At 42.4% G+C, this 27,312-nt stretch overlaps 1 protein-coding gene across 1 annotated transcript in view; it reads left to right on the plus strand.

Moving 5' to 3' along the window:
* Positions 1-24,649, plus strand: part of LOC129711948 (coiled-coil domain-containing protein 183-like) — a 31,466-nt gene extending 6,817 nt beyond the window's left edge. The window contains exons 3-14 of the mRNA XM_055660001.1: positions 2,140-2,217; positions 5,735-5,902; positions 8,247-8,351; positions 9,875-9,997; positions 11,022-11,132; positions 12,791-12,866; positions 13,886-13,977; positions 14,474-14,634; positions 18,995-19,160; positions 20,018-20,143; positions 23,418-23,499; positions 24,433-24,649. Of these exons, the coding sequence (XP_055515976.1) occupies positions 2,140-2,217; positions 5,735-5,902; positions 8,247-8,351; positions 9,875-9,997; positions 11,022-11,132; positions 12,791-12,866; positions 13,886-13,977; positions 14,474-14,634; positions 18,995-19,160; positions 20,018-20,143; positions 23,418-23,499; positions 24,433-24,593 (1,449 nt within the window). The 3' untranslated portion in view covers positions 24,594-24,649. The remainder of the gene's footprint in view (positions 1-2,139; positions 2,218-5,734; positions 5,903-8,246; positions 8,352-9,874; positions 9,998-11,021; positions 11,133-12,790; positions 12,867-13,885; positions 13,978-14,473; positions 14,635-18,994; positions 19,161-20,017; positions 20,144-23,417; positions 23,500-24,432) is intronic.
* Positions 24,650-27,312: the final 2,663 nt, after the last annotated feature.

Below are 27,312 nucleotides of genomic sequence, written 5' to 3' on the forward strand. Positions count from 1 at the left end.
TTGTTGGGGATTTAACTGTATCCTCTTCAACCACCGGAAAGGTGCCTTGTTTAAGAAGGGCATTGGGACAAACCAGAGAATTGGAAGCTGCTGAATCTTACTGAAGTGGTAGGGAAATTACTTGAGAAGATTCTTAGGGCTAGTATTTATTTGCATTTGGAAAAATTTGAATCTTTTAAGGATGGTCAGCTTGGCTTTATGTGGGGAGGTTCTGACCCCAAATTTGATTTTGTTTTCTGAGATGATGACGATGTAGGAGGTAAGGGCAATGGATGTGGTTGACATTGACTTTAGTAAAGCATTTGACAAGATTCCTCATGGTAGATTAACCCAGAAGATTAAGTTGCAAGGATCCACAGTGAGCTGTTAAATTGGAACCAAAATATGCTTGCTCATAAACGACCGGCAGTAGTAGAGTTTATTGAGGGGTGTTTTTACGACCGGTTGTGCACTGCAAGGATCAATGCTGGAATCATTGTTATTTATAATATATTTTAATTACTTGGTTGAACATGTATATGATCTAATTTACAGATGACATGAAAATTGGAAGAGTTGTGGATAGCGAGGAAGGTTGTCGAAGGGTACAGATCAGTTGGACATTTGGGCAGAGAAAAGGCAGATGGTATTTAACCTGGACAAGCATGAGGTGTTGCATTTTGGGAGGTTAAATACAAGAGGAGAGTAAGTTGCAGGACCGTGGTATCCAAATCCTCTACATCCTTACCATGGTGTGGCAACCAGAACAACATGCAAGACTCCAAATGTGGCTGAACCAAAGTTTTCCATACAACATGACTCCCTGACTTTTACACTCTGAGCTTCGACTGATGAAGGCAAGCATGCCGTACATCACCTTTACTGTCCAATCCATGAAAGTGGCAACATAAATAATGTGCTTGTCTTCATCAGCCGGGGCACTAATTATAAAGATTGGCAAGTTACGTAACAGCTGTATAAAACTTTGGTTCAGCCACATTTAGAGTACAGCATGCAGTTCTAGTTGCCGCACTATAATAAGGGTGCGGAGGATTTGGAGAGGACGCAAAAGATATTCTCCAAGATATTGCCTCGATTGGAACTTACTAGGCTTTAAGCAGAAGTTGGAAAAAACTAGATTGTTTTCTGTGGCGTGTTGAAGGGTGAAGGTTGACATGAAAGGAATATATATAATTATGGAAGAAACAGATAGGGTAGATATTATTTTTCCCAGGGTGGAAATGTGAAATACTAGAGGGCATACTGTGGGTTGAAGGTGAGAGGAGCAAGGCAGGTATTTTTACATAAAGAGTGGCAGAAGCCCAGGATATGCTGCCAGTGGAGGCGGTGGAGGCAGATATGATAGTAATGTTTAAGAGACATTTAAGCAGATATATAAATAGGCAGGGAATATAGGTATATGGACCATTTTTCAGGCAGATGGGATTAGTTTTAATTTAGCAATATGGTCAGTGTACTCATAGATGGCCTAAGGGCCCGTTCCGGCGCTGTACTTTTCTATGTTTCGATATAACACGTCACCTTTACTTAGAAGAATGTTGTATACCTGTGTGACTTTGGAAATATATCAACATACCTTCATCTTCAGCCTAAATCCTAGAAATAGTGTGAATTGGTTGATCGATCGTCTGCATGGACTCTGTGGGCTGAAGGGCCTATTTCCATGCTGTATCTCTAAATCCAACCGCAGCAAAATTCACCGTATAAATTGCCAGCAGTTGAAGAGGACGGCTCACCATCATTAACTTGAGGGCAGGTGGAGATGGACAATACCAAGTTCCCCAAAAATATATATTTTTAAAACCTTTGCTTCTAACCTTACGATGTTGGTCTTAATTGCACATTGACTTGAAATTGGACGTTTTATATATTTTATTGTAAAGACAAATGTTGGGCTACTTTATATAGTAATTTATTCTTCCTGCTGTGATGTTTAATTTCCTTGAGGTAGCAATGTTCCAGTTTACTGCTGAAGATGGAAGCAATATGTATTGTTTTGAATGATGAAACTGTTCCTGTGCTGTGAGTTTGGAGACTGTTGGGATTTGGCATTTGAAATGGGATCCATATTAACTTGGAGACTTCATTGTCTCCAAAATAACATTGTCTTCACTTTGTCTCACTTTTTTTTTTACACAGGTGGTTGAGAACGTCATTGCTCAAGAATGTGAGGATCGTAAGGATTTAAAACTCTGCTTCGCAAAAGCTGGCATTGAGGTAAGAACGTGAAAGTTTAATCCAACACAAAAGAACAGTGGAGACAGTATGTAACAGTTAATTTAAACCACTGGTGTTATTTTAATCATTGCTGCCATTGAACCATGCTTGTGAAAGTAGTTATGATGGCAAATCAGAGACACTGATCTCATATGGAACCTTCCTTGCACAAGTCACCATGGTCCCATATCCCTGTGGCCCACCATAAATCTGATGACATTCTTAAATCCTATGCCATTAAAATGATTGCGTGCATGTATATTATGAATCGGGTGCAGTGGCCCTTCCTGCTAGATTTTCCCGTCCAAGCTGTTATCTAATGGTACTAAATAGGTGACGATTCGGGACATGTTTAGGTTTATTATTGTCAATCACTAAGCACAGGTGTTCAGCGAAACGGTTGTCTATCTATGCTTGGTCTCGCCGATGTAAAGAAGGCCACATTGGAAGCTTCAAAAGCAATAGATGAGGTTAGAAGAGGTGCACGTAAACCACAATTGGTCAGTTCAGACACAGACAGAAATAAAGTTGGACAATTTACTATGGAGTCGAGAGACTGTAATATGGTTTAATAGAAGATAAAGTGTTGTTCATCAAACCTGATGTTGTTCCTTTCATGTCAACCTTCACCCTTCAAACCTGATAAAGTGTTATTCCTCAAACCTTGGTGTAACAGTGCAATGGTCACAGAAAGAAAGGTAAAAGTCGGAAGCAATTTGAATGTAGCTGGTCCACAAACCAATCAGCCAATCTGTGTTTGGTCTGTGCAGTGTAGCGGAGATCACATTGTGTACACTAAACGCAGTACATTAGATTGGAAGAAGTGAAAATGTATTGGTGCTTCACCTGGATTTTGGGTCCCTGTTTGGTGAGAAGAAGGCAGGTGTATCTCCTGCAACTGCACGCAATATTGCCTTAAGGGGAGTGGGAGGTGAGGTTGGAAGAGTTGGGTTAGGATGGGTAGGATGGATTGCAAAGGGTACAATAATTTTAAAATGCTGATGGGGCGGGGATGAAATACATGTCTGATGGTGGACTCCTGTTGGAACTGCAGAAATTGCACAGGATGACATGTTGAACTGGGAGGTTCTTGCAATGGAAGTGAGGACCGGGGAACTGTTCTTGTTCTGACAAGGAGGAGAGAGGGAGTTGTCAGAGATGCAATAAATAAATGAGATGCAGTTAAAGGCTCTGTCCTTTCTGGTTGATGGGGAAGTCATGATTCCGGAAGAAGGAAGACATTTCAGAGGCATCTCACCAGCCTCCTATCTGTACTCCCATAATGCATTGTGTAATTTTGAGATTGTTGTCCAATGCAATCACTAGTTACAGGATACACAATAACTAAAGTACAGCTTGTGGAATCCTTTTATCAACCCTCTTACTAAGCTGGAACATTTCCCATTTTCGTCCAAAAAAAGGCATTAAAATCAGCTGTCTGAATTTCTAGCAGGCAGATTACCATGTGAAGCATTGCTAGAGATAAGGCTTATGTTTTTTTTTGACCACTTAAGCTTGGGAACCGTCCAACTTTATCTATATATAATTTTGTTATGTTTATTTTCCCATGAACCATTCTCCCCACTGGGGTATTTCATTAAAATATTTAACTCGTACATATCAAAACTAACATTGGTCTGGTCAAAGGTGGACACAAAATGCTGGAGTAACTCAGCGGGACAGGCAGCAGTCTGAAGAAGGGTCTCGACCCGAAATGTCACCCATTCCTTCTCTCCAGAGATGCTGCCTGCTCCGCTGAGTTACTCCAGCATTTTGTGTCTACCTTTGATTTAAACCAGCATTGCAGTTCTTTCCTACAAATCTGGTCTGGTTGGTTGTGTATGCAGTTCAACATGTTGATAGGAGTGAAAAGGTTACCTTTCCAAGAGTGGGGTCAAACCACTGTTCTACACCAGTTTCTATCTCCACAGATGCTATCTCTGCACCAGTCCTTTTGAAACCTTGCCATCTGCCACCCAATTGCACAACAAAGCAATCTGACCCTTGACTTGCCTCTAGATTGGCTTATTTACACAACCTCCAAAATCACACACTTTTATTTCTACATTTTATGATCTGTTCTGATCAAGTTAGGATATCCTCTTCTGGTTGTAGTTCCATAGGAAAGGACCATGTTCTTTCAATGGGAGGCTGTATTTATTTTAGCACCATGTTTGCATAGAAACTGAAACCAAGGGGAGACCATTCAACCCTACTCTGCCATTCAAGATGATTATAGCTGTTCATTCAAGTTCAGTACCCTGTTACAACTTTTTCCTCATACCCCATGATCTTCCAGCCCTAGGAAGAAAATCTGACTCCTTGAAGATGTATCTCTTTCCAGATCCTCATTACTATACTTTTTTCTCCCTGCTATATATTTATCCCATCCTATCATCACTGGACCTAGCTTTTAAAGTTTAAGTGTCCAATCAAAACTTACTTAGCTTTTTCTGCACATCCCAAGATCTTGCACTTGGTCCATTCAGTGCCACCTTATGGAACATTATCACTTATTCACATTAATTCTTTTGTAAATAAAATATTTCTGTTAAATGCTTAACCAAGTGTTGTCATGCACTCTCAGTTTGATAATTGTAGCATAATCGCATCTGCAAAACTGCGAACATTACAAGCACTAATTAAATAACCAGAGCAGTGAGCTCACTTGAATCTAATTTAGAACCTTCCCTATGTTTCATAGAAGGTTTAAACTCGGAGACTTTATTTAGTTGGAAATTTAAAATATTTATTCCATGCTCTTCTGTAAGTCACTGCACTTTTATTTCCTACTGAGGCACGTATACATGTCCACAAAGATTCATGAGGGATCAGGAGGTGAGCTGGGATACTCTTTTAATCCCTGTGGATATACATATTTGGTTCTTATTCATATGAATGACTTCTATGTATAGCATTTCATCTCAGTAATTATCTAGAAAAGCACCAGTTTACTGTGAATTTGTATTGTTTTCAGTGTACTAGTGATAGCGTACTTTGTGCTCAATTAATTTATGGAATTGTTTGAGAATATAACAGCAGAGTTGGTTTGATTGTGTACTTGTTCACTATTCATATTCATGGATACATATTCATCTACTTTGTGTTCCATCTCCTGCTAAATTGATTTAAAATTTTCCCATGGCGTCTCCAGAAATTAAAGATCATTCTCCGAGGAACTGCTGTGAGCAATCTAGGAGAAACATGGAGCATTAAAGAAAAATGACCTTTTCTCTAAAAGGACCATGACAAGCAGTCCTGACTAATTAGTGACAAAGACTCATCCCTTCCAATTGGCCGTTGGGAACAAAGAGATGGCAAATGAGTGGGTGCAGGACAGTTGAGCAGCTGGATATCTGATGAAACCTACAGAAATAGGACAAGTCAAAGTTGACAACTTGAATGTCCTTACTCCAAATTAGGTTATTTTCATCGTGCATCTGTAAATTGACACCACTTTTATTTTTTGATCATCTTTTTCACCCTCTCTCAATGTGCTTTATTTTTGTAACTGTAGGATTCTAAGGAGTTGCTTAATAAGCATCTGTATGACACAGTGAACCTGTATAATCGAAACTGTTATGAAGTTAAGAAACGACAAAGGGTTTTGATGGACCTTACACAAACCTTGAAGACTATGAAGAAGGAGACCCAGTTTGATGAAGGGGAGCGCAGTGCTCTTCAGGTATCTTTCCTTGTTATCTTTTTTAATTTTGTATTATTATGTCATAGATTATAGAAGCATAGAGTCTAACAACACAGAAACAGCCCTTGAGCACACCGTAAATATGCTGCTCTCTTTGCCCATCTAAATTAGTCCCATATTCCCAAATTAGAACCATATCCTTCTGTGCCTTGTCTGTTTAAAAGTGTCAGTCTAAATGCCTCTCACACATACGAGTTGTATCTGAGGATTGTATCTAAGAATAACAGGGAGGTTCTACGTTGTTGGAGCTTCCTGGCTGCTAATTGGCTGTTGCATTTTCAATTCCACAACAATGTCTACAATTCAAAGTTGCATTGCTGTGAGATATTCTGTCATCGTGATTGCATTACAAGAATGTTATTTTTTCTTAATAAATTTTGTCTTTGTCAGGGAAAATGTTAAATATTCATCCAGCCAAACGATTGATAGCATTAAAATATCAATTAGATAACATTTTAGAAACTCTTACCTTTAACATCTTTCCAATGTTTACACCATTCCACTTTCCACAGCTCAAATATCTTTTCTATAGTAGGTAGGCCAACATGCTCTCCTCGTATCTCAGTGGGCCTCTTTAAGTATCTCGATATACTTCCCATTCATACCAGCTTTTCATTTCGGTATTTAGCAAGTATTAGCCCCCCCTACTTTGAACTCTTTCTCACCAAGACCATCACCTGGTTTCACATGTCACCAAAAAACACACAAAGTGCTGGAGCAACTCAGCTGGTCAGGCAGCATCCATGTTATCCAGATATACTAACTGACCTGCTGAGTTACTCCAGCTCTTTGTGTCTTTTTTGAAAAACAGCATCTGCAGTTCCTTGTTTCTTCACAGTTCACCATATTATAATCATGTGCCCCTTCTCTACATGTGCTGCACCATATAGAAACATAGAAAATAGGTGCAGGAGTAGGCTATTCGGCCCTTCGAGCCTGCACCGCCATTCAATATGATCATGGCTGATCATCCAACTCAGTATTCCGTACGTGCCTTTTCTCCATACCCCCTGATCCCTCTAGCCACAAGGGCCACATCTAACTCCCATATGTTTCCTCTCTTGAATTCCTCGCCCTCTACCTTGCCAAAATGTCTCAACTTCATTATTTGTTCCAAGCTAGTCATCAAATTGATCATTTTCATTTGCTCACAGCCCCACAACCTCCGTTTTCTTTTGCACCTTAACTTTATATACTTTCCACGCATTGTATAGAATATGAACCTGATAGGAGCGTGTCTAAATATATTTTTAACTTTTGAGCATCATCAATGTCCCTTAACATCTCTTTCTGCCCTGAAAGAAAATTCCATTGAAATCTGTCAATAGTGGGCTCATCTGTCCTTCAATTGACTAGCAATGTCTGACAGCTGCATTTCTCTTCATTTCACTAGCCAGATATCCTCCTGATCTGAGATTTAATGCTCTGGGTCTTGACCCATGAACTCTGTCAATGCAATGTGGTTAGGACCCACCTAAATGCCCACTGACAGCATCACCTATTTGGAGAGTACACCCGAGTAATGTCATTGCCAAGTACCCCGTCCTTATCAGGCTCAAAGTTAGTTTTTAAAGCAGAAAATGTTGAAGATTCTCAGGGGGTCATGATTTGTTCCTTCCACTACATGAGGCACTTCCTGAAAATCTAAAAAAAAATGATCACAAAGTGGGGTCATGTCCAGAGAGAGTTCTGCAGCTTGTTCCCACCTTCCAATAGTCGGTCCATAGCTGTACAGTTCATTGCTCTTCAACTATTTGTCTCAGAACTATTTAAATGTAATGAGTGTTTCTGCCTCTATCACCTCTCAAGTGGCATGTTTCAGATATTCATCACCCTCGACTGAAACATTATTTCCTCACCTCATTTCTAATCCTTCTATCAATTAATAAATAATCTATTTCTTTGGGCTCATCTGCTAAGGGGAATGGGTCCTTCCTATCTACCCAACCTGGGTTCCCCATGTGGATGTTACCAGGACTTGTAGGATTGAGTTATAGGAGAGATTGAGCTGGCCAGGACTTTATTCCTTGGAGCATGGAGACTAAGGCATGATCTTATAGAGGCATATAAAGCCATGAAGGATTTAGATAGGGTGACATTCAGCTGTTTGTGCCTCAGCTAATAGTTTGTGGCTTTGGTTCTGTGATCCTCATTGCAATATTAGTCAACTTTGGAGTTGCCTGACCAGGTTGTAGAATATCCATGACTTTCCTACTGATTCCCTGCTTAATCTCCGCAAATCATTGAATCTTCTCGGAAAAGTTAACGCCATCAGAATTTCAACTGTTCTCAAGTTGCTCCTTATTTACTTCTTTATTTACAGACAATCCGTCAGATTGAGAACAAAATAGAGAAGATGGATACAAAGGTCCGGGTTGCAAAACAGATTTATCAGATGTACCAGAACATCCTGGAGTGTTTGCAAAGGGTGAGTGAGGAATGTGGGCTTAATAGTGACTTTTGTTTCTATGCACTCAATTACACTCAACATTATACAAATCCTATCAGGCATTCAGATCATTTACAAAGGTTGCCGTTATTCTATCCCAACAAACATGGGTTGTCTTTTAATAGAATTTTGCCTGTTTTGAGTGAAAAGATGGTCCTCATATACCACTGTGGAAAACGGGGGTATATTGCTGGTGGGTACAGGTCTGCTTTTGTACAACTGTGAGGTATTGCACCGATAGATATTTTCTGTCACTATATAACACTAGGCACATTTTTGTTGAACAGGGACTCTTATTAAATATTATTATTAAATAATGTTGAGCTTTTGTACTAATTGGTACAGTCTATTATTGTACTGAGATGCAGTACCTGTGTTGGGTCTGTCATTGGGTAACATTGTTACCCTACTAGTAAGATACATGCCAGTGACTATATAACACTGAAGTGCATTTGGTGGGTATGGATCTGTCTGCATTAACACTTTGGTCTGTCCCTGTACAACACTGAGATACAGATCTGCTTTTTTGTATAACATTGGGATATAATACTGGTAACTACTGGTCTGTCATTGTATGATGCATTACTGGTCTGTCGCTCTTTGATAATGGTGCAAGATTGGTGTGGACTGTCCTGTCCCTTTGTCACAGGTGGGGAAGACCCACTGTGGATAATCAGGTCTGTCATGAGACTTCATGTTGCATGGTATGAATACATAAAACCAATTGTATCCATGAGTATGAGCTATAAGAAGCCAATTATTTCCAAATACTGCAGCTAACATACTCTTCTGTAGAGAGATCAGCCAATGGTGCATCAATATCTTCCTGCACATCACGGAGAAGCAAGTTGTTTATAGCATCCATGACAATCAAACTCCACTGGGATTAATTAATGCTAAACCCCAAGATCCAGTGGGATGAATAAACGCCTGATCCTAAAATCCAAACACCACTTTGCACAATTGGTGTGCAATCTCAAGGTCCAAGGCCCAGTGTGATCAATCTATATTTATCTTTGATAATATTCTTAAAGTTACTTGAACACTGATGAAACCTGTAGAACAGAGACCACACAAAACAGGCCTTGACTCGTGCATCAGAAAAGATGGAGAATAGTGTTCTGTTCAGGGCTAAGGTTGGGTCCGCAAGAAGCCTCGGCACACGTTGAGTCGCCATGGGCATTCTCGCAAACCATGTCATGACCTGAAAGAGATCAGAGCAACTGTCTGGGAGAGAAATCGGAAATGTTTGTCCTCCAGTTCCATTGTGATCAAAACTGTTTGAGGTGACCATTCTTTCCAGTCAGCTCCTTCCCACCTTTTTATTGGTCAGGGATTTTTCCAGTTTTATTTTAAACTCAATAGAAGTATATCTATCTCTCAGGGCAAAAAAAGCTGCAGGTGAGGAATAGTACAAACTCATGCTGCTTGGATGCAGCAGGTGTGTGTCGGTTAGCTATTCATTATGCCTGACGTGATGTACTGTGTCTATATGTTTACAGGATGCTGCCTTCATACCTCAGAAAGTGGACAGCTTCAGCGCAATTGTGGATGCACACAAAGCTGAGCTAACAACATTAGCTCAGGTGTCTCGGGAAGCTGCGGAGGCCCGGAAAAACATGTGGGTAAGGATCAGAAACCTTCAATGCACAGGGCATATTAGGTACAGGGTCTTGGTGAGACCACACCTGGAGTATTGCGTACAGTTTTGGTATCCTAATCTGAGGAAAGACATTCTTGCCGTAGAGGGAGTACAGAGAAGGTTCACCAGACTGATTCCTGGGATGTCAGGACTATCATATGAAGAAAGATTGGATAGACTCGGCAAATACCTGCTAGAATTTAGAAGATTGAGGGGGGACCTTATAGAAACTTACAAAATTCTTAAGGGCTTGGACAGGCTAGATGCAGGAGGATTGTTCCCGATGTTGGGGAAGTCCAGAACAAGGGGTCACAGTTTAAGGATAAGGGGGAAATCTTTTAGGACCGAGATGAGGAAAACATTTTTCACACAGAGAGTGGTGAATCTCTGGAATTCTCTGCTACAGAAGGTAGTTGAGGCCAGTTCATTGGCTATATTTAAGAGGGAGTTAGATGAGGCCCTTGTGGCTAAAGGGATCAGGGGGTATGGAGAGAAGGCAGGTACAGGGTACTGAGTTGGATGATCAGCCATGATCATATTGAATGGTGGTGCAGGCTTGGAGGGCCGAATGGCCTACCCCTGCACCTATTTTCTATGTTTCTATAAGAAACTCAACACTGTTAAGATAGTGGATGACTGGTGGGATGGCATGAGGGTATGTTGAGTGGCAGACTGAATGCGGGTGTGCTGCAAAGTGGTCATGTGATCAGCGTTAGGCTCCTCCATTGCAGATGAGACCACAATGTGAGTGCAGTTCATTGGATTGATAGAATTGCTAAGGGAATCACAGATACATAGCTGGATTGACTGATTGGGTCTCGGGAGTGTTGGAAGTGAAGAAATGAAAGGGCTTGATTTTGCTTTTCCTGCACATGGTGTAAGAAAGTGCCACAAGAAGCAGTGCCATAAGGATGGCAGAATGTATTAAAGTGGCTATGCCACTTTAATACATGTGATACCACTTTAATACTAAGTGATTATTCATTCATTTTTATTATTGTGCAAAGATCGAGTTAGATACTCTGGAAAAGTCATACAGTGCAGAGAAGAAAGAGCGAGAAACCATACTGGCCAACCGGCGAAAACTGCTGAACCTGGAGAAATATGCACTGAAGCGTGTAAGTTTGGAGTCATGTTGCTTCTGTATTGTGTCTGATTTTTAATTGTCACTCCCATTGTTTGTGTATCTTTAGGAACAGGAGAAACTCTCTTCGATACAACCTTGTGCCCCTTTATCTGCTGCTGCTGCTCTTTATCCCCACCTGTTGACTACAGCTGCGGCAAATGTGGATGGTCTCACTGGGGAGTGTCGGGGATGCAGATAATGTGGTGGATACTGCTTTTAGCGAGTAGGCCATACTGCACTTTCAGAAAGCGAAGTGATGAGCGACCATCAGGGAAGGCGGTGCAGGTGTCACAGGTGGGGGGTGGGAAGACAGCAAGAGGTCAGTTCAAGACACCACAGGTTACAAAAGGAAAGGAATAAGACTGAGAGAGTGATAGTGTTAGGGGATGCTGACTTAAGGGGAGCTAATCTGATAGAAATGTGTCGTTGCCAGAGATCAATCAAAAGTTTAGTTTGTAGCCGTTCCTTGGTGGTGTTCATGCTCTACCACAGTTGCCTGGAATCCACTCAAATCAATTGAGCCTCTAGTTTGATTTGTAATTCTCCCTTGGCATCCATGGTAACCGTGCAGATATCATACATGGCCTTGTGTAGTGGTGGATCATCTATCTATGAAGCTTTGGATCTGGACTTTAGCAGAGGGTGAATCTCCCTGCTCATATAAAGTTGCTGGTTAGGCTAGCCACTCCTCGAATGCCGTCCAATCATCTTTATCAGAACGCATTTGTCAACACATTTGTACTTAGAAATACAACGTGGAAACAGGCCCTTCAGCCCATCGAGTTTATGTCGACCATTGATCACCCATCACTAGTTCTGTGTTATCCCACCTTTGCATTTACACGCTCAGGGTAATTTACAGCAGCCAATTAACTTACAATAGCAAACATATTTTGGGATGTGGGAGGAAACTGGACCACACAAAAGTAAACATATGTGGTCAAAGGCAAACTCTACACAGATAGCCCCCTTGGTCTGGATAAGACCCGGGTCTCTGGCACTGTGAGAGGCAGTAGCTCTACCACTGTGCCACCCACTGTTGATGAAACAGATGACGACTGAGGTAAACTCATTTAGACTGAATATGTTCCAATCCACTGACCTAAGACAGTCGTCCTTCATCCTCCGTAGACAACTGCTGTATTACTCTTGTTGCCTTCAATCTCAAGACATTTCCTGTGCTGGAGCATTTCATTTATGAGCAGAGACTTGAGAAACTAGGTTGGTTTGAGACATGATTGTGATAGGGACTAACAAATGTTATGAACAAGGTGCATATCTCCCTTTAACCAAAAGGTTGAACTAGCAGTCCCACCAAACCATGCTTCGAGCAGTCTTGCATTCAGAGAGAGGTCAAACTGCAATTCACACATTTTGTTGCCACTTTGAGGTAAAATGCCAAAAAAAAAACAATAATCAAACTGACAGTCCAAATCAACACATGCGCCCAAATGTTCTCAGGGCTTTTGCACGCCAAGTCCAGCAATCATTCTAATTGAATAAAGTTTGATTAATCTTTATAATTTTGGTCTTGCATCACAAAAGGTCTATCTCGCTGCTGCACTCGTATAGGAAGGGTTAGATTACCTGCTTTAATTATAAACGGTGTACCTTTTCATCTTTCAAACAGTCAATCAATTTCTATTTTAGATTGATACTTCGTCTCTGAGATCAGGCAGTGGGCAGTCATCAACCAGTGGAATGAGACTGAAAAAAAATATTCAAGGTAAAATCACATTGTATTATTTTAAAGTATTAAGTAATATGATGAATGGGGAAGTTAATCCAGCCCACCGTTGCCATTTTCAAGTTCTGCAATCACTTTAATCCAACTCCCTTGCTCTTTCCCTGTGGATCGGCAAATTATTCTCTCATTAGTGTCTATCTAATTCCTATTTGCAGGCACTCGTTGATTCTGGTCCAACCAGCCTTAATTCTAGATCATCGCTGTAATCTATAAATATAAAGACTTGCCATGTGTGTTTCCCTGCTCCTTGATTTATTTGCTGCCAGAAATCCCCCTACCTTTGTCTATTTCACCTAAATCAATTACGTTCTTGTATACCTCTCAACCATCTTTGATTTAAGGATGGCAAACTGCTTCTCCAGTCCTACCACGTGGCTGAAAATTTTAAATCCTAAAACCACTTGTACATCAGTCTATGAAAGTAAGCATGCAGGTACAGCAGGCAGTGTAGAAAGCGAATGGCATGCTGGCCTTTATAACAAGAGGAATCGAATATAGGAGCAAAGAGGTCCTTCTGTAGTTGTACAGAGCCCTAGTGAGACCACACCTGGAGTATTGTGTGCAGTTTTGGTCCCCTAATTTGAGGAAGGACATTCTTGCTATTGAGGGAGTACAGCGCAGGTTTACAAGGTTAATTCCCGGGAAGACGGGACTGTCATATGCTGAGAGAATGGAGCTGCTGGGCTTGTACACTCTGGAGTTTAGAAGGATGAGAGGATATCTCATTGAAACATATAAGATTGTACTGATTGGGGATGATCAGCCATGATCACATTGAAGGGCTGAATGGCCTACACCTGCACCTATTGTCTATTGTCATTCAAACAACTCTATTTTGTGCCCTTTCTAGGACTTCACATTCTTCCTAAAGCATGGTGACTTGGAGCTGAATTGTACAATTGCTTTCCACTTATTCATTTCCAATGCATAATAACTTCTGTCTGATTTTAGATATTTTCCTGCTATAATCAGAAATGGTTTAATTTAACTTTACACAGATTTTGGACCAAGGTCACACAGTGGGGCTGAAAACACAGTGATTAATGAAATCAATAAATTGAAGGAACTGATGTCCTGCTCAAAACTACAGGTAAGTGGATAAAAATCAAAAAATATCTGCAGATCTGCAAGAAAATGCTGAAAACACTCAGCAATTCAGCCTGCATTTGTAGAGATGCACAAAGTCGAGATACGATTCCCGCTCAGTGTCGGGGAAACGTGGCACTCCGTGTCAGTAGAAGCAGTCCAACTGACGGTGTCAGGGATAACTGTCCTATTCAATGTTGGAGAAAAGTCCCACTCACAGTGACGGGGAGGTAACAGACACAATCACTGTGTAGGGGGTTACAGCCCCACTCACAGTGGGGGGTGTGTGGGGGGGGGGGGGGGGGGGGGGGGCTTTCAGCATGGATGTGTACTGCAGGAGCTGTAAATGTTCAAGTGGGATAGGCTTAAGTGGACTGGGGTAAATGTGTTGGAGGGAAAGTCCACAGCATCGGAATGCCTCTGCTTTGTTCTTGACTGTATGGTTCAATTGGTTGACATTACAACCAAGTAGATAAATGTATCTTAAATGTCTTAACCAGGACATAGAACAGAGAATCAACATGCAGACTGCAACTAGTGACTACCTGCAGTGGAAGCTCAGCCAGCGGAAAGAAAAACGGAATCAGCTGAACAAAGAGTCTCAGAATTTAATACTGGAACATGCTGAGTTGAAGTTTGACCCCAATAAGACCATAACCAGGTACTGGAGGTGCAATGCACTATCTTTTAGAGTAACTGCAACATTTGTATTCTTTTCAACTGGTTTGAATTGTTCTCGTTTAAGACGTATTGGTAATATTTTTATCGCTTCGTCCAAGTGTTCTGGATTCTGCTTCAGCTGAGCAGTGAATTACGATTTTGACTTACCTTCCACGTGAGGGGAAAAATATCAGCATTTTGCAACATTTGCTTATGTTATGCCAACCATGATGACAGTGTATGGTGTGAGCTGTTTTTTTTAATACTGGGTGATGGTCTGTGTGTGTGAGTGCAGCATTATTTCCATAGTCAAATAGGCTTTTGTAATTGTACTAGTAACCTTGGAGTAAGCTCATAGAACATCCCATAGCATTGGGACTAGATCCTTGGGATCACTCGGGGGTTTATTTTGTTAGCTGCCACCTCCCACTGGGGATCCCTTGTGTGTGAGGTCTCTCATCACGAGCAGCAGCAGGGTGCCTTGTTTTTTGTACCTGCCTGCAATGATCCATGCAGACTACTAAAGTTCAATCAAATAGGTCAGTCTAGATCTCCCCAGAACAGAGCCTGATTAATCTGTGTCTTTCAACTGCAGACAATCCTGTACCTCAGAATTCTTTTACGAATCTCTGCCATTAACTCTTACTGACATTAGACTCCCAGGCCTACAATGACCTGGCTTTCCCAGCTGCACTGCTTGGATAGATGCAACATTTGCTGCCCTGCATTCACCGGACACATATCCCCTACGGTCAGTCTCATGGTCCCAGCAACCTTTTTTTAGACTTTTAGAGATACAGTGTGGAAACAGGCCCTTCCGCCCACCGAGCCCACACCGACCAGCGATTACCCCGTACTATCCTGCACATACTAGGGACAATTTGCAGTTTTACAGAAGCCTGAGCGTCTTTGGAGTGTGGGAGGAAACCGATGCACCCGGAGAAAACCCATGCTGTCACAGAGAGAATGTACAAACTCCGTATGGACATCACCCGTAGTCAGGATCGAACCCAGGTCTCTGGCGCTGTAAGGCACGGTGGTCACGAAGGCGGTCACAGTGGTGCAGCGGTAGAGTTGCTGCCTTACAGCGAATGCAGCGCCAGAGATCCGGGTTCGATCCCGACTACGGGTGCTGTCTGTTCGCAGTTTGTATGTTGTGGACTAAAGGCAACAACTCTACCACTGCACCACTTTGCCATCAATCATCTCCTCCCCCCTTACCTCTCATAGCAGCCAGTGATACATCTCATCAGCACCTGGGGATTTAATCACCTTGATGCTGAAGAACTCGGAAATAGGAGCAGGAGTAGATCCACTGCTGGGGATTTATCCACCTTTAATTTCACTAAGATGCCTAGTATCATCTTCTTACTGATGATAATTGGCACTGGTGTATACAGATGAGAGGCATTCATTTAAGGCTTCACCTATATTCTCTGGTTTCATGCACAGGTTGCCATAGATGCCATTTTGGATCTCGTTGGTCCCTTCTTTTTGCCTGGTTACTCTATTCCCCCAAATACACAAAATACATTCGAATTTTCCTTAATCTTGCCCGCCATTGCCATTTATGCCCTCCATCACTGTCACACATTTTTTTAAATAACCTTCCTTTGCCCCACACATCTTTAATTTCTATTTACCACAGAAGGCTGTGGAGGCATAGTCAATGGATATTTTTAAAGCAGAGATAGATTCTTGATTAGTGTGTGTGTCAGGGGATACGGGGAGAAGGCAGGAGAATGGGGTTAGGAGGGAGAGATAGATCAGTCATGGTTGAATGATGGAGTCGACTTGATGGGCCGATTGGCCTAATTCTGCTCCTATTACTTATGGCCTTATGCTTTTTTTGCTACTCTAAACTTGCCATAAGCTGTGTGTATTCTTTTTATCCAGCCTCTAATGTCCTTAGAATTCTTGACCTTACTTTTCACCCCAATGGAAACATGCTGGGCTTGAATCTTCACTATTTCAAATGCCCTCCGACAGAACCGACAGTCATTTATCTGGCAACTTTTCCAAAGATTAACCTCAGTAGTTCTGCCTTTCACAAGTATAACTATCTGTTTACTGGCTCAAAAAGCTCTCCTGATGCACTTTAAAAGTTCCATCTTTCTAAGTCTTTCACACAAAAGTGATGCTTGTTAATACTGTAGGGTTATCCCCTATTACTATGAATCCTGTTATTTTTATACTTCCCTGTGTTTTGCCTTTGGCGGGCCGCTGAGAACGAAGGGGGGGAGGGGGGTTGACGGGAGGTGCCTGCTGTCATGTGCAGAAGTCAGGACTAGGACTGTTGATGAACATTTGTGACTTTGTCCTTGTCAGAAACGTGGCGATACTTGTATACTGCCTGGGTGAGGTCTGTTATTTAATTTTACCGGGTTGTATGCAAAACAAAGCATTTCAAAGTACGGGTACATGTGATAATAAAGTATCATTGAATTATTTAACATCTGCGCCACAATGTCCCACTGGAGGTCAGCAGAGTGATCACCCCCTTTTATTGTTCCTATATAGTCTCATTTGGGTTACAGTATGTGAGGAAGAGACCAGGTGGGGAACAGAGGAGTGGGGCAGACTTATTCAAGGGATTTACAGCCCGGAATGGTGGCAGTAGAATGGGGAATAGTAATGGGTTAATGATTTGGATTGCAAAATAGGCAAGTGAGGACTAGAACAACAGAAGAACAGGAAAGGTTTATTCAGCTCATCCAGTTTGTTCTTCCATTCGTAGAGTCATGGCGAGATCCTGCATAGAAACAGGCCCTCAGCTCATTGGGACCATGTTGAGCATCCTCCACTCAATTTACCCCAGTACTAGGGTAAAAGATTTTGGTCATCCTGCTGGAGGAAAGATGTTGTTAATCAGAGAAGATCTACGAGGATGTTGCCAGTACTTGAGGTTCTGAGCTATAAGGAGAGGTGTTGGGCAGGCTAGAACTTTATTCGCAGCGCAGGAGGATGGGGCGATCTTATGGAATGGAATACTTTATTGTCACATGTGATTAGGCAAAGTGAAATTCTTTGCTGCATACCCAATTGTATACAAATAACGGCCACCTACAGCACTGACAAAGTTACAAAGCATGCCGGCTCCTCCTTTTGTTCTCACGATCTTATAAAGGTGTATAAGATCATAAGGGAATATAGATAGGGTAGATGCATAGACTCTTTTACCCAGAGCACGGGAATCAAGAACCAAAAACTTTTTCACACAGTGGGTATATGGAATGAGCTGCCAGACGGTGTAATTGAGGCAGGGGCTATAACAACATTTAAAATACATTGGGACAGGTACATGGATAGAAAGTGTTCAGAGGTATATGGTTCTAATACACGCAAGTGAGTGGTGTAACTGGAGCACCTGGTGGGCATGGGCAAGTTGGGCCGAAGGGCCTGTTTCCTTGTTTTATGTGTCTACTTCATTTATCCCATTTTCCTTCTCCCCCACATCCTTATCAATTGCCCACCAGTTTCTACTACAGGCAGCTACACACCTGGAGCAATCTACAGCAGTCCATCAACCTTTCAACCCGCGCTTTACTGGGATATGGGAGCAAACCAGAGCATCTGTAAGAAACCCACATGTTCACAGGGAAAATGTGCAAACTCCACACAATGAGATTCACATTCGGTGAAATGATGGGTATAAGTCTTTACTTAAGTAATGAGTGGAAAGACTTTTTGTCTTTAACCCTGAGAAATCAATTTTTTGGCCATGTTCCAAATCCTAGATTCTGTTTTATCTATCGAATCTGTTTAAAATTTCAATCATATTACCCATAACTTTCTAAAATCCAGGTAATGTCCGCAGATTGTGTGTTTGCTCTTCATAATTTGTGGTCCTTTCAGGCAGCATCTTTGGTGTCTGAGCACCACTGGCAAGGCCGGGGGGTTTTTTTTATTCGCCCCCTCTTGTTCTTGAGGAGATGGATGGGGTTTCACGATTTAGATCCAGCAGTGATGAAGGACCAGCAACATATTTTCAAGACAGGCTGGAATGTGACTTGGAAGGGAACCTGCAGCTAGTCCCTTCTCTTTCTTGGCAATGGAAGTCATGGTTTACGGAAAGTGCTGTGGGAGTAGTGTTTTGGAGTAACTACATTCTATTTTATTGATGTTACACTGAACTCACTGAGGAGAGAAAATAGGTACTAACAAATTAAATTGATGTTCTTTCCATTACTTTGGATACTTGTCGTGGCTGTCATCTTCCCAGTTATTTTTTATTATCCCCATGCATTGCCCATCGAGACTTATCAATGTTCTTTGCCCTTAATAGCTGTGGATATGTTCTCAATTTCTGTTCTGTTATCCTGGGTAGTTTTGTGATGCAGTTCATGTTTCTGTCCTTTCAGTCTGGCCTCTTTGAAGGCAGGCACAGAAGACCAGCTGAATCATGAAAAAGATAATTTGAAAGTGGTGTTATGGCGACTTTACAATGCTGAAATGCTCCTCCTGGCCTTTGAGAATGGAATTGACAGCCTATACTACTCTCTATATGGCATTGAAGGTCCCACTGAGGTCTGTGCCAAATGTACCAATTTGTTTAGAAAATGTTGCCTTGCTTTTCAGATTCATAATGAATATAAGAACATAAGGAGCAGAAGCAGACCAATAAACCTCTCAAACTCGGTCTGCTGTTCGACAAAATAGTGGCTGGACTTCTGCCTCGACTTTCACTCACTCACAAAGAACATCGAACCGTACAGCAAAGGAACAGGCCCTTCAGCTACCATGTCTGTGCCAACCATGATGCCAGTTTGAACTAATCCCATCTGCCTTATCCCCCCCCCCCCCCCATCCCTTGCCTGTTCACTGTGCCTGTCTAAATGGTGCTATACACAACGTCTTCTCGCAGCGCATTTCAGGCACCCAACACTCTCTGTGTACAAAGTTCTTGCCTTTCAAATCTCCATTAAACTTCCGCCCTCTCATATTAAAGCTATGCCTTCTAATATTTGACATTTCTACCTTGGGAGGAAAAAGTCTCTGACTATCTACCCTATCCATGCCTCTCACTATTTTATTTATATTTAGCAGGTCGCCCCTCAGCCTTCAATACTTCAGAGAAATCACCCCTGGGTTTGTCAAATCTGTGCTTATAGCTAACACCTTCAAAACCAGGCAACATCCTGGTGAACCTCTTCGACACCCTCCCCAAAACCTTAGTACATGGCATTTCGCTGACACTAAACCTCACTGCCCGATGTTTCCATCTGCTGTTCCTTGCCTGTTCATTGCCCTACTTTCATGTAACTGCACTGAAATATCTTTGTGGTAATCTTCCCCAGAGAAACTTTAATACATTTCCAGATGATTGAATATCTTGATGGGAGTTTCCCCACAGTGAGGCATCTAACTGTGTGTTTTTGCCTCAGCCTATATCTAGTGAACCACAAGATACCTATGAGAAGTTGCAAATTTGCGAAGAGAAATTATACTTCTTGGAGACGAAACTTGAAGATTTTGTTTATGAGGATTGGATGAGAGGCGAACAGGAGAAGGTAAAGTTGTACATTTTGAACTTGTGTCAGCAAGATCTTCTAATATTTGGCGGCAGATGAGGTAAATGACACAAGGCTGATGCTCATAAGCTTGGTGACTGGTGAGGGAGAAGAATTGTCATCGCTTCACGAAGATCTTGGACTGCTGATGCCAATGTTGGTGCATCCTGATGCACCTTACACCCTGGAGAAGCCTGCCCTGTGGCATGGTCTGTTGCTCTCCCATTGACCACCCTTGCAGAACAGGCAAAGATCCAGTACACATCCTGCATAGTCACAATGACTTCATAGCACTTAACAGTTGAGTGTGAAAATCTCACAGATTTGGCCAGGCCATGTGTATACTGGCGAGGCATCTTACTGTGGTGATGCTAACGAGGACACAGCAAGTGCTCCTTGTTTTCTGTTGTGAACGGAAGGTACCTTCTCCAGTTATCATTGCACTTTGCAAAAGGAAGTATGTTGGCATTTCTTTCTCACTTTGGCTAATTCCTTGCCATCTCTATGGCATTTAGTACAGCTTCATACATTGATTACAGACAAACAAAAGAAACGAAGTAAACAGGTCCCCAGGTTTCCCAATCCCCTAACAATTAGAATATTTACATCAGCATATGTTTAAAATTAAGGATTTTGCAAGTCATGTTTATTCAATAGCTGTACGGTCTACAAGGAAGCAGATGTACTTTATCTCTGAAGGCTCAGTGAGCTCACTGATATAAGAGAGACTGAATTGTGGGTTGTGACTGACCTCTTCTGCTCCACTTTGGCATTAAATTAAGCATCACTGTCAGCTGAGATGACACAGGCACAAGTCGTGCTGACCATGCCCGGCCAGGGTTCTAATTCAGTGATGGTCCCTTTCATGAAGCTACGGCAATTCATATTCACTGCATCTCAGTGAAATTCAGACATGAGTAGGGCAGCATGGTGGTGCAGCTGTAAAGTTGCTGCCTTATAGCACCAGAGAACCAGGTTCGATCCTGACTACTGGTTCTGTCCACACAGATTTTGTACGTTCTCCCCGTGACCTGTGTGGGTTTTCTACTAGATCTTCGGTTTCCTCCCACACTCCAAAGACGTACAGGTTTGTAGGTTAATTGGCTTGGTAAAATTGTAAATTGTCCCTAGTGTGTGTCGGGTAGTGTTAATGTGCAGTGATCGCTGGTCAGCTTGAACTTGGTGGGCTGAAGGACCTGTTTCCGCGTAATATCTCAAAGCTAAACTAAATGCTCCCGAGGATGCTCTGACAGATTATATATAATACTAGACTAAGTGGGACCCGTTGTGCCCCAGCATCACACGAGAGGGCTGGTCACCAACGCAATATTCCACCTCTCCACCAATTCCAATATTGCTCGCCAGTGGTGGGGGGGGGGGCTTTTTGTTGCGGTAGTATGGGTGTTGCGGGCCGAAGGTACTGTTTTCCAGAGGGCTAGTATAGACATTGTGGGCCGAATGGAGTCTTGGGCTGGCAGCCAACTGTTGCAACGATTTTAAAAGCCAAGCCAAGGCAACCAATTTGGCTGCAGCCACCCGACAACCAAAATTCATTTTGTGAACACAAACTTGTAAAAAAGGCACGGCAAACAATTGGGCAGCAGCCACCTGTCAACCAAAATTCATTTTGTGAACGCAAAGTTTAAATAAAAAGGCAAACAATTTGGCAGCAGCCACATCGAGGGGACTCACCGTGGAGTAGACGTGCGTTCAGTGTTATTCATAGCTCAGTGAGCCGTGACCCTCTCGCTTCCTGGGTCTGGCAGAGACTGAGTGAGGCACGACACCTCTGGGTTTTATAGTCCCTCTCCCCTCCCCCCTGCCGCCAGCGGGGGCAGCGAGAGAATGGGGATTTTTTTTTAAACATTAATATCTCTCTGATTTTTCATCAATGGAAAAAATCCTCTGGTCCCAGAAGGCGGAGGGGGCTCTGAGCGAGGTGGTCAAAAATGACGGCCGTAGGTGGTGGCGTTCTCTTGGAAATCGCAGCACAGTGGGCCAAAAGCAGTCAAGATCAGACTTTTAGTAATATAGAAGATAGATAGATGATGAATCCCTCATCTTTGACCTCAATTTGTTAGACCGTTTTTATAACTGGTTTTGTCCTTTGACCAACTGCAATTATGTTGACATTGAGAATGAAAAATGACAAATGTTAGAAATCTGAAATAGAAACAAAAACTTTTGGAAACATTCAGCAGGTCAGGGAGCATGTTTGTCTTTCTGTAGATGCTGCCTGACATGAAAGTTTCCAGCACTTCTATTTTTATAACATCCTTAACATCCAGTTGCAGTCCCAACCAAGCTTTTCTTAGCTGTGATAGATCCAGCAATATTTTTGTATGTCAGTTGTATTCATTACATAGTTATGCTTTTCAGCCAACCTGACCCTAATCACATATTATTGTATTGTTATTTGTTCTAACCAATACACATGTTGTGGTTATAATAGTCAAATATTATTCCCCCATGTTTAATGGAAATTTTTACAATTTTACTATTTTACTGATTTACTCTATCCTTTGTATTTTTCTTCTTTCTTTAAGTTTGTCCTTTTCTGGTTATTTTTGGTAACCTTGCATGATCCCTCCCTGACATTGTTTAAAGTTTCACTAACAGCCTCGCTATTCCTTTTGGATAAAACAAACAGCTGTGGGATCTCAGCAGGCTAAGATGTATCAATGGAAGCACAGGCTGCTCTGTTATGTGCAGGAGCATCTCAAGCTCAGATTCCAAATACACATCGGAACGGAACTGTCTTGAAGCAGTGATAATTAATTCCCTTAGAGTCATAGAGTGTTATGGCATGGAAATAGGCCCTCCGGCTCAACTTGCCCACACCAGCCAACATGTCCCATCTACACTAGTCCCACCTACCTGCATTTGGACAATATCCCTCTAAACCTGTTCTATTCATGTACCTATCTACTTGTGACAATATGAATGAATGTGAACACTGGCTCATTTTTATTTGATTTACTTCCACTTACCCAAGCTTTAGTAATAGTCCCTATACAGTAAACACTGCCAGAGAGGTCTACATATGCACTGATGTAGACAATTATCTTAATGTTGTGCTATTCCATGTTTAATTGTCTTCTTCATCCACATTCACGATAATATTTTGGTCTCAAATAAAACTAAATTGTCATAGGTCGTCCCTACCCCCGGCTGGTGAGCTGCACAAATAGCATGTTTGGAGATCTCTGATCACAACTTATTCAACCTTCCCATTCATTCCTCGTAACTAACCTGGATCTTTTGCATGTTTCAGTTGACAGAATTAATAGAGAGGGCATTCAGTGAGAATCAGAAGAACAGAAATATCGTTGATATAGTTGAGTATGAAATGCAAGGTGAGTCTGAGGAAGAACATCCATTAACTGCCACCCAGCCGCCGAGGTGAGTCTTGGAGGGGTTTGAATGGAAAAAGACACAAGCTTAGTTCTTCACATTTTCCTTTCATCTTCTTCTTCTTCTTGCGTATGGCGTGCACAACCTAAAGTTGTGGGACAACTTGTTCTATTTGACCTTATTTGATTGTGCACGCCAGGTTGATTGCATTCGTTGAAACAGGGTGGACCATGTGAAGGTTGCAATCTCCCACCCCTTCCTTTCATCTGATTGGATGTAATGAAATGTGGGTGGCCAGCCCCTCTGCACTCTCTCCTATCCTTCCTTGTACTTTGATGCTGACCCACCAGGCAAAATGCCACTAAATGGTTCTCGGAGGCAGGGGCAAAATGTTCATTTCCACCTGTGACTGAGATTGCGTGTTTCCCTGCACCTAGTTTACAGCATAATAATATGCTGCACGGTGGAGCAGCGCTAGAGTTGCTGCCTTACAGTGCCAGAGTCCTGGGTTTGATCCCGACTATGGGTGCTTGTCTGTACGGAGTTTGTACGTTCTCTCCGTGACCTGCGTGGGTTTTCTTTGAGTTCTTCGGTTTCCTCCCACACTAGAAAGACGTACAGGTTTGTAGGCTAATTGGGGTGGTATAAAAAAATGTAAATTATCTCCATTGTGAAGGGTAGTGTTAATGTGTGGGGATCTCTGGTCAGTGCGGAACCGGTGGGCCGAAGGGCCTGTTTCCGCGCTGTATCTCTAAACCAAACTAATAACGGGCTATGCTGATGGCTTCATTGTGTTTTTACTGTAAATGGGATACTTCTGTCCGTTGCCGAGAATGGGATTGAGCCTTTAAAGGATCCTCCAGAGCACATGCGCCTGGAGCTGGGCTAACAGGATTTCACGGTTGGTAACTGTGCACCATTCTCTTCTTTTCCAGATGACATGGACTATATCTCAGCAGGCAGCGATGGTATTCCCACAAGAGCGGAAATTAAAAAACAGAGCGAGCTTCTAGTCCTAGATAAAACAAGGATAGTGAGGAGAGTAAAGAAGAAGGGCCGGAAACGATACGTCAGCAAGAAGAAAGTTGTTTGTTAGATTGGTGTTTGTGATCAACTCTGTATTAGTCATCGAAAATAAAATTGTTTTGCAGTTCCGGGAAACACTTATTAAGTTTGTATCTCAACATTTACATGAGAAAATGAGAACATCAGATATAACTCCACCTCCTGCCACCTGCAGAAGTTTTCCGATGACTCTGCAATTGTGGGCTGCATCAGTGAGGGGAGGGAAGCTGAATGCCGAGGTGTAGTCAACGACTTGAGTGGTGTGGGCTGAATCACCTGCAGCTCAACACCGACAAGACTACGGAGTTGGTGGTGGACTTTAGGAGGAGTGGAACACCCATGCCCCGTCTCCATCAATTGTGTGAATGTGCAGTTTACCAGGGAGTACAAATACCTGGGAATGTACCTGGACAGGAAACTGGATTGGTCCAGGAACGCTGAGGCCATATACTTTTTGAAAAGGCTCAGCTCCTTCAACATCTGCAGTGAGATGCTGCAGATGTTCTACCAATCGATGGTAGCCAGGGCCATCTTCTTCGCTGCAGGGTCAGCAGGGTGAAGGCTGCAGACACCTCACAAATTCATCAGGAAGGTTGGCTCCGTCCTGGGGGCAGAGTTGGATTCTTGGTAGGTGGCCTTGGAGGGGAGGATTCTCCTCAAACTGCGGAGTATCCTGGACAATACAGCCTACCCCCTCCTTGACTGGTCAACCTGAGGAGTTCTTTCAGCAACAGACTGGTTCCACCAAGATGCAGGACAGAACGCCACAGGATATCCTTCTTCCCTGTGGCTATCAAACTTTACACCTCCTCCCCCTTCTGTCGTGGGGTAGACTGAGACTGTAGCACCCCCCCACCCAGCCCCCACTTCCTCAATCTTTGCACATCTGCAAAGCCTTACCACTCATCATTTTATTTTGTGTTTTTTACGACTTTTGGCAAATGAATTTCCATCCTGGGATAAATAAAGTTCTATCGTATCATTTCTATCGTAGAAAACAATAAAAGGATGGAAATCATTTATTATTTCAGCATGTGATAATAGAACAGAACCGCACAGGAACATGCCCTTCGGCCCACGTCTTTCGAACATGATGCTAAGTTAATTTTGCCAGCATTTGATCCCTATCCCTCCATATCCCCGCATATCCATGTGCCTATCTAAAACCTCTAACTGCCACTAGCGAATCTGCTTCCACCACCCCGGTATCACGTTCAGGTCTCCCACCTCGATTTGAATCACAACCTGCCTCTAGGTTGCTCTCACCAAAGTGCTGACCTCACACTTTTCCACCTTAAACTCCATTTCCCATATTTTTACCCATTCACTCAACCTATCTTCAGATGACTGGAGACCAAGCAGCAGCCCTGGCTCGACTGCCACTCCAAGAGACCGAGCACATGGATTGGTATGTAATTGGGATATAATGTTAAAATTGTACAAGGCATTGGTGAGGCCAATTCTGGAGTATGGTGTACAATTTTGGTCGCCAAATTATAGGGAGGACTTCATCAAAATAGAGAGAGTACAGAGGAGATTTAATAGAATGTTGCCTGGGTTTCAGCAACTAAGTTACAGAGAAAGGTTGAACAAGTTATGGCTTTATATTCTTTAGAGCGCAGAAGGTTAAGGGGGGACTTGATAGAGGTCTTTAAAATGATGAGAGGGATAGACAGAGTTGACGTGGATAAGCTTTTCTCACTGAGAGTAGGGAAGATTTAAACAAGAGGCCATGCCTTGAGAATTACGGGACAGAAGTTTAGGGGTAACATGAGGGGGGACTTCTTTACTCAGAGAGTGGTGGCTGTGTGGAATGAGCTTCCAGTGAAGGTGGTGGAGGCAGGTTCGTTTTTATCATTTAAAAATAAATTGGATAGTTAAATGGACGGGAAAGGAATGGAGGATTATGGTCTGAGCGCAGGTATATGGGACTAGGGGAGAATACGTGTTTGGCACGGACTAGAAGGGTCGAGATGGCCTGTTTCCATGCTGTAATTGTTATATGGTTATGACCTGCAGCGGCACAGAGTGGTGGAGGATACCGGCAACTTTGCTTGGCCAGGCAGACCCTGCAACGCCTTCAGGACAATGGGCCTTTATGGACTTTGAAAATGGAGCCAAAACATGGCGACTCTCAGACTATTTCTTTTCACTTTGTACTTAATGTTATATTGTGCTTATGTACAGTGATAGTTTCTGAACTGTAAAAATGTCTCTGTAACCATGATAATAAACTATTGAACCTTTGGCTTTCTGGCTTATGTTCACCATCAATAGTCTCTGTTTTGCATGTTTTTTAAGTGTGGACAAAAAACCTAATTTCTGCAGACACATTTCCTTCTAGTTCTGATGAGACGTCAAAATTATTGGCATATATTTGTGATCCATTTACTGACTGACAATGAGACCCTAATCTGAAACATGGACTCAATTTATCTTTCCGGAAATGCTGCTTGACCTCCTGCGTTTTTCCAGCAGCTTCCCTTTTTTATTTTAAATAACCAGCAGTTTTAAAAATATTTGTTATTTCCAAGTCATTATGTTCTATGCTGTTGTCTGCCTGCGCAGGTGGGAGCAGCCATCAGATTTGCACGCAGTGGGAAATCGTTGAACCGTATCAATCGATCATTTTATTAAATACACAGAATCTTGTATTTGGAATGGAATACTTTATTTTCACATGACTAGGCACTGAAACTCCTTGCTTGAATACCCAATGTATTAAAATAGCAGCCACCTACGGCGATGAC

This window comes from Leucoraja erinacea, chromosome 31, assembly GCF_028641065.1.
Source record: "Leucoraja erinacea ecotype New England chromosome 31, Leri_hhj_1, whole genome shotgun sequence".
NCBI classification, from domain to species: domain Eukaryota; kingdom Metazoa; phylum Chordata; class Chondrichthyes; order Rajiformes; family Rajidae; genus Leucoraja; species Leucoraja erinaceus.